At 39.3% G+C, this 12,167-nt stretch overlaps 1 protein-coding gene across 15 annotated transcripts in view; it reads right to left on the reverse strand.

The window, feature by feature from the left end:
- Positions 1 to 12,167, reverse strand: part of PHACTR4 (phosphatase and actin regulator 4) — a 110,278-nt gene that overhangs the window by 29,267 nt on the left and 68,844 nt on the right. For 6 of the 15 annotated variants that reach the window (XM_088022534.1, XM_088022532.1, XM_028113708.2 and 3 more), the window contains 2 exons: positions 4,038 to 4,211; positions 3,404 to 3,484 (listed from right to left, as the gene is read on the reverse strand). In XM_088022534.1, coding sequence (XP_087878660.1) covers positions 3,404 to 3,484; positions 4,038 to 4,211 — 255 coding nt within the window. Of the gene's footprint in view, positions 1 to 3,403; positions 3,485 to 4,037; positions 4,212 to 5,192; positions 5,221 to 12,167 lie in introns of all 15 variants that reach the window. The other 9 variants (XM_028113704.2, XM_028113702.2, XM_088022530.1 and 6 more) reach the window with 3 other exon arrangements.

Raw genomic sequence — 12,167 nt, forward strand, 5'->3', positions numbered from 1 at the left:
TTTCATTCCCACAAAAAATATTTGCCTTCCTTAAATAAATCAAATATAGACAGCACAGCATTGAATTCTCCTAAAATATCTTATTTAGTTTTTTATTGTCAAGTATAACATTAGTAGAGAAAAATATATAAAACATAAATGTAAATTTCAATGAGATATTACAAGGACACTTTTGTGATCATCAAGGACATTAAGAAATATTTCCAAATAGCCAAACTGTGGAAAAAGCCCAGATGCCCATTGACAGATGAATGGATAAAGATGTGGTGCATATATATATACATACATACATATATACACAATGGAATATTTCTCAGCCATCAAAAAAATGAATCTTACCATTTGCAATGACATAGATGGAACCAGAGAGTATTATGCTAAGCGAAATAAGTTAGTCAGAGAAAGACAATTCTCATATGATTTCACTCATATGTGGAATTTAAGAAACAAAACAGAGGATCATAGGGAAGGGATGGAAAAATAAAATGACGAAATCACAGAGGGAGACAAACTGTAAAAGACTTTTTTTTTTATTAACATATAATGTATTATTTATTTCAGGGGTACAGGTCTGTGATTCATCAGTCTTACACAATTCACAGTGCTCACCATAGCACATACCTTCCGCAATGTCCATCACCCAGCCACCCCATACCTCCCACCCCCCATGACTCTAGCAACCCTCAGTTTGTTTCCTGTCTCTTATGGTTTGTCTCCCTCTCTGGTTTCACCTTGTTTCATTTTTCCCTCTCTTCCCCTATGATCCTGTCTTGTTTCTCAAATTCTTCATATCAGTGAGATCATATGATAATTGTCCTTCTCTGATTGACCTATTTCAAGAGACTCTTAACTATAGGAAACAAAAAAAAATTAAAAAATTAAAATAAATAAAATAAATAAGAATAATAAAAAATTTTTAAAAAGGGCGCCTGGGTGGCTCAGTTGGTTAAGCGACTGCCTTTGGCTCAGGTCATGATCCCGGAGTCCCGGGATCAAGTCCCGCATCGGGCTCCCTGCTCAGCGGGGAGTCTGCTTCTCCCTCTGACCCTCTTCCCTCTCGTGCTCTCTATCTCTCATTCTCTCTCTCTCAAATAAATAAATAAAATCTTAAAAAAAAAAAAAACTATAGGAAACAAACTGAGGATTGCTGGAGGGGAGGTGTGTGGGGGGATGGAGTAAGTGGGTGATGGGCATTAAGGAGGGTGCGTGATGGAATGAGCACTGGGTGTTATATGCAACCGATGAATCACTGAACTCTACCTGTGAAACTGATAATACACTATATGTTAATTAATTGAATTTAAAGAAAGAAAGAAAGAAAGAAAAATGTTTCCGGAGGGTGTGCCTGGGTGGCTCAGTTGGGTAAGTATCAGACTTCAGTGTAGGTCATGACCTCAGGGTTGTGAGATAGAGCCCTCTGTTGGGCTCTGTGCTCAGAGAGGAGTCTGTTTCTCTCCTCTCCATCTGCTCCCTGGCCCTCCCGCCCCCCGCCCCGCTCACATGTGCTCTGTCTCTAAAAATGAATAACTATTTTTTTAAAGATTTTATTTATTTATTTGACAGAGAGAGACACAGCGAGAGAGGGAACATAGGGGGAGTGGGAGAGGGAGAAGCAGACTCCCCGCTGAGCAGGGAGCCCAATGTGGGGCTGGCTCTACCCCAGGGCCCTGGGATCATGCCCTGAGCCAAAGGCAGATGCTTAATGACTGAGCCACCCAGGTGCCCCTAAAAATGAATAAATCTTAAAAATATATATATATAAATAACTTGTGATACATTAATAAAATGAAATATTATACAGCAATGAAACAAACCACACCTGCATGCTATGATTCTCATAATATTGAGCAACTGAAGTCAGTCATGAAAAGATATGTATCATTTCTATAAATGTTAAGAAAAAACAGGCAATCTTAAACTACAGTGTTTAGAGATGCATGCTTAAGTGGTTAAACTATAATAAAACAAAGAGGATTATCACAAGAGTTAGAAGAGTGATTGCTCTGTGAGGGAAGGACAGGTGTGTTAGTAGGAGGGAAGGGAGGCTTCAAGGGTCTGGAAACATTTTTTTTCCTTTTAAAGATTTATTTATTTATTTGAGAGAGAGAGACTGCATGAGTGGGGGGCGGGGGGGAGCAGAGGGAGAGAATCCTAAGCAGACTCCATGCTGAGCACGAAGCCCGACGTGGGGCTCAATCTCATGACCCTGAGATCATGACCTGAGCTGAAATCAAGTTGCACACTTAACTGACTGAGCCACCCAGGCAACCCTATATATTTTAGTATCAGTGCACATTTGGGTTGTTTCCAATTTTGCTCTATTGTTAGTAAATGTTGCTGCTACAAGCACATTTGTACACATCTCCTGATACACATGTATACATATTTTCGTTGAGTATATACCAAGTTCTGAACATGCTTGCACATAGGTGTGCATATCTCCAGCTTTCACAGATTATGCTGAACTATTAAAAAAATTTTTTTAAGGGGCGCCTGGGTGGCTCAGTCTGCCTTTGGCTCAGGTCATGATCCCTGGGTCCTGGGATCGAGCCCTGCGTTGGGACCCCTGCTCAGCAGGAAGCCTGCTTCTCCCTCTCCCTCTGCTTGTGTTCCCTCTCTCGCTGTGTCTCTGTCAAATAAATATATAAAATCTTAAAAAAAAAATTTTTTTTTAAAGTAATCTCTATGCCCAACATGGGACTCAAACTCATGACCCTCTAATCGTCACATGCTCCACTGACTGAGCCAGCCAGGTGCCCCATTTGTATATATTCTTTAGTCAACTATCCAGTGCTTTTTTTTTTTTAAAGATTTTATTTATTTATTTGACAGAGAGAGACACAGTGGGAGAGGGAACACAAGCAGGGGGAGTGGGAGAGGGAGAAGCAGGCTTCCCACGGAGCAGGGAGCCCGATGCAGGCCTTGATCCCAGGACACTGGGACCATGACCTAGGCGAAGGCGGACACTTAACAACTGAGCCACCCAGACACCCCAGGTCTTTTTTTTTTTTTTTTTAAGATTTTTATTTATTTGAGAGAGAAAATGAGATAGAGAGAGCATGAGAGGGGGGAGGGTCAGAGGGAGAAGCAGACTCCCCGCTGAACAGGAAGCCCGATGTGGGACTCGATCCCGGGACTCCAGGATCATGACCTGAGTCGAAGGCAGTCACTCAACCAACTGAGCCACCCAGGCGCCCCTGTCCAGTGCTTTTGTAGACTCTTCTACTGAGCTGTCTTTTTCTCTTTTGTAGAAGTTTGAAAAAAATATTCTAGATGCATGAACAGCTTTAAAAAATCTCCCCTCCCTCCCAACAGCAGTAACAAAAGAAAATTCAAATGCCTAGTCAGAATCAAACACCAAGTGTATAGAGACAGACATATAGTATTTTATTTATAAACTCACCCTGCTCAGAGTCTTCCAACAGAACCCCTCTTTTAACCAACTCTTCCCTTGGTTTTCGCATAGATATTTTTCGCTCTAAAACTTAATATTAAATTGGAAAACAGCACTCAGAAATGTGGCAGTTAAGGGTCAATTTTAAGCAGTCTAAGTCAACAGGTAAAAGAATAAAGTGGTTCAATTTTCTGTTCTCTGGAAAGAACAGGAAAACTAACTTCAAATTTAAAAACAATTTCTTTCATATCCTATGTTATTAGGAATGCAGCATTTTCAAAAGGAACTATCCTTATATAATTTTAGCTCTTTCTTTTTTAATTGTCATTTCAGTAATAAGGTATTTGTGGATGAACTTTTTCTGAAAGTGGTCAGAGTAGAAAAAAAAGCATCTTAGATTTTCTACCATTCAGGAACTCCATTCACCACTTGATAAACTTTAATCCCATCAAAATAGCAATCTGGGGATGAGACTATAGTATATAAGACTTAATGAGTGACCACTTGGTTTTATTGCTAAAAGATTGAATTCCCTCTTCAAATAGGGGGTTATAGAAGCTTGGGAAGAGAATGAGAAAGTTAGATACTTCTAAAATAAGAAACTCTCTAACTCAGGACATATATTTAAATCTTAATGTCTCACCTTCTGATGTCTCTTTGAATTTATCACTACTTTTTTTTTTCCGCCATTTCCAGGGCTTGAAGATCTTGCCAAAGCCTGAGAACTTGCTCTTCCTTTTGGTGGGAGGCGTTGTGTCTCCTGCTTCCACACTGTCCATGACCATGCCTGGATCTGCGGTGGGCTGGCTTGCTTCTTCTGTAGTATGGTGAAAGGCACACAGGGAAAAGAACAGCCAATTTATTATGTCAGCATAATTTTTAAAAGGTCCCTTCCCCTCTCTTCCTGTGGTAGTTCAAAAGGATGAGAGCAATGATAAACAATCATGCAGACAGATTCCTTGACATCACATGGACACCAAACATCAAAATCCATAACAGATAAATTACTAAGAGGGAAAAGGAACCAAACCAAGCTGACATCATTTTAGGACAAAAATTCAATGAGACGATCATAACCAGCTCAAAATCTCTTAAAGGCGCGCGCACACACACACACACACACACACACACACACACACACACAAACACACAGAAATGTGGGTGTCTTTTCAATATGCATGAGACCTTGCCCCAGTGCAGCCTATTGCTGTTGCCACTCTCATCCTCTTGGCACGGGGGAGGGCTTCCCCAGCTAACATTATTGCCTGTGGTGTCACCGAAATGGGGAGTTCCATCTTTAGTGAGTGAGTCATCATTCTCTACTAAACACTCCCCTCCCCCTGCCCTCCTCTTTCAGGACATTAATAGTTCAGAGGGGGTAAAATGTTAACACCTTACTTGTATCCGTTTTTCAGATTATTTTTTCCCTTCACAAGACCCTAAGTTTGGAGCACTGGAAGGAGCCTGGAGCTGGGGCATTACAGAGAGTGCTTTAAAGTGTAATCTTTTTGGAAAGAAGAGGTGGGATTCCAGTTTGCCTATCACAATAGTACATCAGGGACAATCGTGATCTTAAGGATATGACAATAAACATAACTGACACGGTATATGTGCGGGACTGAAATGAAAATGAAATGAATCCCTCATAATGACCACACATGCAGGGTTTAGTTAGTTAGCTTTAGTGGCAGAAAAGGAGCAGCCAAGACTGGGCCAAAAATAATAATAATAAAATAAATAAAAGCAGGAAAGCAACAAAAAAAGCAGGAAGGCAACACAATACAGCTTTGCACTCCACCTACTGTCCCAGGGTTCTCTGGAGAAGTCTAGAGGAGAAGAAAAAAAGAGTCACGTGGAATAACCATCCTGGAATTAAAGTGGAACCTTTACTTTACAGAAATACACCAAGGACCACGTACTATATTATCACATACAGTAAGTTAACATGCTTATTGTACACATTTTCACATCTGAAGCAAATAACGCTCCTTTTTGGGGAGCTAAATGGGCATAATATATGCACTAAAAAAAGTTTCTTTTAAAACTGTAGTTTTTCATAAAAGAAAATACACAATCAACAAGCATTTATTATTTTTTCTTAAGAAACAGTTGCCAAATCCAATCTTTTTTCAGTTGATAGATGTGAGTCTAGGGAAACCTGCTGATGAAAGTCAGATTTATACAAGTGTCACAATCAGAGTGACTGCTGGATGCATTATTTTGCTGTATATTGATAACTTAGGCCAAAACAGCGTTCTGGCTACTGAAGTCCAACAGATGGAGACGAGAGGACAATGACTCTTTTCTTCCTAGTTGCATGATTTACTTGAACACATTCTGTGTCTCAACTACTCTAATTCCTTCCATGAAATGCAAGAGAATCTAGTTAATTATAACACCAGACCATATTTGTATAAATTCACTTGCAGAGATATCAGAACAACTCCTGTCACAGCAATTTCCCCTCAGTGGTACCCGGATGCACCCCCAGGAGTGGCACGTGGGTGAATACATGGTATCCCTTTTAAGAGTCAGTGCTTTAAGACAGTAAACTCCCAATTATGAAATGTCAATGAGACCTCAAGACATTGCAGATATATAATATTTAGCATATGTTAATGATGACACTTACAGAAATGGAGCTAAGCACCACCACGTGTTCACAGTCATCTTACTTGCTAGAGGCAAAAGGAGGAACTGAAATTTGAAATATCCTGCTAACCCACCCACCGAATTGATGTTACTCAGTTCCAAATGATACACAGGAAAATGCCTGTTTGATTAAAAGTAGTAAGGAAGAGAATATAAAAACTAAAAAAACAAAACAACAAATTAACAATATGAAAGAAGAGGTGAGTGCTATGTGATACTTTTACAAAGAAAAATAGCCAGAAAGCTTGAGGGGTATTAGGTGAGAATGGATCACAGACAAGTTCCTGTCTGTCAAGTCCCTCAATGAGATACAGCCAATCTAGCCAGGGAGCTAGTTATTCTTCTTCCAGATTTACATTATGTTAATGTACACTTGGAAATATGGTATATCCTGCAGTTGAGGGGGTAGTGTTCTAAATCTGCCTATGAGGTCAAGTCGTTTAATCACATTATACAAATCATTAACATTCTTTCTTTTTTGTTGTTAGCTTGTTCTATCAGTTACTGAGAGAGGTATATTAATAGCTCTACCTATGAAAATGGATTTGTCTCTTTCTCTTTTTAGTTCTATTAATTTTTTGCTTTATATACTTTAAGGCTACATTATTGGACGTGTACAAATTTAAAGTTATTATATCTTTGTTAAATTACCCTTTTATCATTATGAAATTCCCTGTGCCAGTCTAATAACACTTTGCCTTGATTTTGTTTTTCTATCTAGTTTGACAACTGTTGTCCTTTAGAATGCTTAGTACATTTATATTTAATGTTTCTCCTGACACAGTTCGGTTTAAGCCTACTGTTTTGCTATTTATTTTCTATTGGTCTGGTTTGTTCTGTGCATCCTTGACTTATTAGAATCTATATTGTTAGTGCTTTATTTACTTAATAAACAATGCGAGAAACTTAAAACATTTCAACTCCATTTACTGTGTTGTTATATTTTATTTCTACATACACATAACAATAAACCACAGCAAACATTATTGTTGTGTTTTTTTTTAAAGACTTTATTTATTTATTTAAGAGAGAGAGAATGAGAGACAGAGCACAAGAGGGAAGAGGGTCAGAGGGAGAAGCAGACTCCCCACTGAGCAGGGAGCCCGATATGGGACTCGATCCTGGGACTCCAGGATCATGACCTGAGCCAAAGGCAGTAGCTTAACCAACTGAGCCACCCAGGCGCCCTATTATTGTTGTTTTAACAAATGATATTCTTTTATATTTCTTACATATTTGCTTTCTCAGGTAATCTTTATTTCTTTCTGTAATCCTGTGCTTATAATTAGGATAATTTTTTAAAAGATTTTATTTATTTATTATTGTTTATTTATTTTGAGAGAGCGCACGCACATGTGAGCACACAGGGGTGGGGGGAGGAGAGGGAGAGAGAATCTCAAGCAGACTCTGGCACTGAGTGTAAAGCCTGATGCGGGGCTTGATCTCACAACCCTGAGCTGAAATCAAGAGTCAGATGCTTAACTGACAGAGCCACCCAGGTGCCCCTACAATTAGGATAATTTTATATCATCATTTTTGAAGGATATTTTCACTGGGTATAGTATTTTCAGTTGGGAGTTGAGTTATTTTGTTTATTTAATTACAACACCTTATAAATGTCATTTAATTGGCCTTTTCCCTCCCATTGGTCTGCTTTTCTTTGTATATTTCATTCTTTTGATGCTTTCTCTTTGCCTATAGCATAATATAGGTGGGATTCAAATCCAAGTCTCTGACTTTATTTATTTATTTATCTATTTTAATTTTATTTATGTATTTGGCAGAGACAGACAGCTAAAGCAGGAACACAAGCAGGGGTAGCGGGAGAGGGAGAAGCAGGCTTCCCACCGAGCAGGGAGCCCGAAGCGGGACTCGATCCCAGAACCCTGGGATCATGACCTGAGCCGAAGGCAGACACTTAACGACTGAGCCACCCAGGCGCCCCTATTTATTTATTAAAAAAAAATAAATATAGGTGGGATTCAAATCCAAGTATCTGACTTTATTTATTTGAAAGAGAGAGAGAGAGAGAGAGCACAAGCAGGAGCAGGGTGAAGGGCAGAGGGAGAAGGAGACTCCCCACCAAGCAGGGAGCCCAATGCAGGACTCGATCCTGGGACTCTGGGATCATGACCTAAGTCGAAGACACTCAACCAACTGAGCCACCCACATGACTTTAAAAGTCTACGATCCTTTCAATCATGCTGCCTTCAGAATAAAGATTAAGCTGAAATCTTACAAGTCTTTCCAACATCTGGTTTCATTCATTAACAAAAGTTTTTAGAATATAATTTACTAAGCTGGCACATGATATGATTTAATTTTTACAACAACATGATGATTGGTATTAATCTCTATTTTAAAGACTTTATTTGAGAAAGAGAGAGAGAGAACACGAGCAGGGAGACAGGAAGATGGAGAGAGAGAGAGAACCTGGAGCAGACACTGCACTGAATGCAGAGCCCAACGCAGGGCTCGATCCCATGACCAGGAGATCATGACCCTGGCTGAAACCAAGAGTGAGATGCTCAACTGACCAAGCCACCCAGGCACCCCCAATCTCTATTTTATATAATTTAACAAGTTTGGTATTCATCTCAAATATTGCTATGAAAATTTATGAAGGATAGAAAGTCTAAAATTAGGTTTCTTACTGAAGTCTCCTTATAAATGAATTTGCCACCTCATTATAATTACTTCAAATTTCAATAGGTTCTTTATAAATTTTTTGTTTACTTCTCTTAGAAGTCATTACTTTGTACTTAAATTGGATGTAGCAATCAACTTCTAGATTTGGATCAGTATTGCACATAATTTTTACATCAGATTACTGATGTAAAATTACAGATTACATCAGATTACTGATTTTTCAGCAATCTGAAAATTTTTCTTTTTTAGAAAAGAAAAATCTTTTTCTTTTTTTCTTACTGATTTTTTTTTTTTAGATTTTATTTATTTATTTGAGAGAGAGAATGAGATAGAGAGAGAGCACAAGAGGGAAGAGGGTCAGAGGGAGAAGCAGACTCCCTGCTGAGCAGGGAGCCCGATGCGGGACTCGATCCCGGGACTCCAGGATCATGACCTGAGCCGAAGGCAGTCGCTTAACCAACTGAGCCACCCAGGCGCCCATTGATTTTTCTTTTTTATTTATAAACTATATTCTGTATTTGGAGTCTTTTCTCACTGACTACTTTGTACCATAATTCTAAAGAATTGGAATATGGTAAAGAATTCTAAAGAATCTTGCTTTTAAGTTGAGACAGATAAATTCTTCATGCTTTGATGGGATATGTGAGAGAGCGAGATAGGGCTTGAAGTCATACTCTGAGGTATGGGACTAGTCTGGGAGTGCTCTGGAAACTCAACTTTAAGCCATTATTCAAAAGCATACCTATAAACTGTCAAATAAATAAATAAAATCTTAAAAAAAACTTTCAAGTAGTAATACTTCGTATTTCTTTTTTTTTTTTTTAAAGATTTTATTTATTTATTTGAGAGACAGAGAGAATGAGAGAGAAAGCACATGAGATGGGGGGAGGGTCAGAGGGAGAAGCAGACTCCCTGCTGAGCAGGGAGCCCGATGTGGGACTCGATCCAGGGACTCCAGGATCATGACCTGAGCCGAAGGCAGTCGCTCAACCAACTGAGCCACCCAGGCACCCCTTCGTACTTCTTGATCAACATAAAAGCTGTTTCTGTCTTCACTAAAATCCTTTACCATGTATTATATTAAAGCAGCCAGCTAATTATAATTAGCACATGTCCTTAAATTAGGCACAATACCAAAGATTTTTATTTTATTTTTATTTATTTTTAGAGGGGGGAGGGGTAAAGGGAAAGAAAAGAGAGAATCCCAAGCAGGCTCCATGCCCAGCATATTAGCCCCACATGGGGCTTGATCTCACAACCCTGAGATCATGACCTGAGCCAAAATCAAGAGTCAGTCACTTAACAGACTGAGCCACCCAGGTGCCCCAAGACCAAAGAATTTTAATAAGTTCTAGTCTGGAACTTTCTTTCTCTCTGCCTTTCCATTCTCCATCTCTATGTTTGTGTGTTTTTGTTCTTCCTTTTTGACCTTTCATATACCTCTCATTCACTAATTACCCTCTTTTTTTTTTTTTACATAGGAATATATTGCTTTTACATAGGAATATATTGCTTTAAAAGATAACGGTATTATACTATTTCCTCTTTTCTACATTCCTTTTCCATCACCATCTGACTCATTTTGCTCTGAAATTGGTAGTTATGGGTTCTCAAGCTCATGATGATGGAGTCATTTGGGCAAGGTGATTTAGAAATATATGGTCATTTGGAGGCAAAATCAGTAAGGAGATTGTGGGATGAATAAAATTTAATGTAGCTATGTAACAATGTTAACAGAGGAATAAATAAAAGGTGGGCTAATTAAAAATAAACTACTTCATAACACTTTGAAGAAAAACACTTGGCATTATTTGGTCATGAGAATTATCAGAAATATTTTTCAGGGGCGCCTTGGTGGCTCAGTCATTAAGCGTCTGCCTTTGGCTCAGGTCATGGTCCCAGGGTCCTGGGATCGAGCCCCACATCGGGCTCTCTGCTCTGCGGGGAGCCTGCTTCTCCCTCTCCCACTCCCCCTGCTTGTGTTCCCTCTCTCGCTGTGTCTCTCTCTGTCAAATAAATAAATAAATCTTTAAAAAAATATTTTTCATACTCATCTGGGTGTGCTTTCTTCTGAGAAAGAAGGAACAGGCACACTTCCCACATGTAATCAGGAATGAGGAGGAAGCAATAGTATAGGGGTCTGTCATGGACTTCTTATAGGATTTTCGGTTATCAAATGTGGACTACCAACCAAAAATTAGTGTCCCTTCTCTCTGCTCCGGTGGATTTTCTCAATAGCACCTTTTTCTACATGCAGGAAAACTTTGGAAAGTTTAACCCTTTTTTCCATGAGAGAATATATTATTTTCTGGCACCTCACCATAAAACCTTACTCTCGGGGCATCTGGGTGGCTCACTCGTTAAGCCTCTGCCTTCGGCTTGGGTCATGATCCCAGCGTCCTGGGATCGAGGCCCGCGTCGGGCTCCCCACTCAGTGGGAGGCCTGCTTCTCCCTCTCCCACTCCCCCTGCTTGTGTTCGCTGTCTCTCTCTGTCAAATAAATAAATAAAATCTTTAAAAAACAAAAACAAAAATCTTACTCTCAACTTGGAATCTCTATCAAAAAAGCGTACATATCAAGTTGCCAAGGGCATCCCGTCTTGATGCAGTCATGATCAGAAAACTATTTTAGTGGAGTTGGAATCCCAGACCTAACTGTCCCTGTAGGTACAGAGAGAGACCTTCTCCCTGACTATCTTCTGCAGTGCTCTGCCCAGTTCTATTTCCAGAAGGTCAGAACTTTGCAGTATTTCCAAGGGAAGTTGTGGGTGTGCTCTGACAAAGCCTGCTTTGTTCATTAGCAGCAGGTTTTGCTTTCTGTACTTTTGTTACAGTTTTCTAAAAACAGTCCTTTAAATCCAATAATAATTCTCTTTTAGAAGGCAAAAATGAGTAAGTGCAATAGTTTAAGTACCACAAATTAATGTTCTCCATTTACAAAGTTTTGATGCTGTTAAAATGCTTGTATAAACACAAGATCTGTTTCAAACTCAGTGGGCATAAAAAAAATAAAAACAAAAACCAGAACTATTAGATTATAAAAAATAATTGATCCCAATATATGTAAGGCAAGTCATGCTGTATACCTTAAACTTAAAAAAGATAATTGTGGAGGGCGCCTGGGTGGCTCAGTTGGTTAAGCGACTGCCTTCGGCTCAGGTCATGATCCTGGAGTCCCGGGATGTAGTCCCACATTGGACTCCCTGCTCAGCAGGGAGTCTCCTTCTCCCTCTGACACTCTTCCCTCTCGTGCTCTCTATCTCTCATTCTCTCTCTCTCAAATAAATAAATAAAATCTTTAAAAAAAAGATTAAAAAAAAAGATAATTGTGGGGCACCTGGGTGGCTCAGTCAGTTAAGCGTCTGACCTTTGATCTCAGCTCAGGTCTTGATCTCAGGGTTGTGAGTTCAAGCCCCATGTAAATAAAAAAAATTTTTTTAAGATATCTGACAACTTCTTTTTTTTTTTTAAA

Source organism: Eumetopias jubatus, unplaced genomic scaffold (genome assembly GCF_037043125.1).
Source record: "Eumetopias jubatus isolate StellerSeaLion01/CBP00866 unplaced genomic scaffold, mEumJub1_p1.0 scaffold_4, whole genome shotgun sequence".
Lineage (NCBI taxonomy): Eukaryota > Metazoa > Chordata > Mammalia > Carnivora > Otariidae > Eumetopias > Eumetopias jubatus.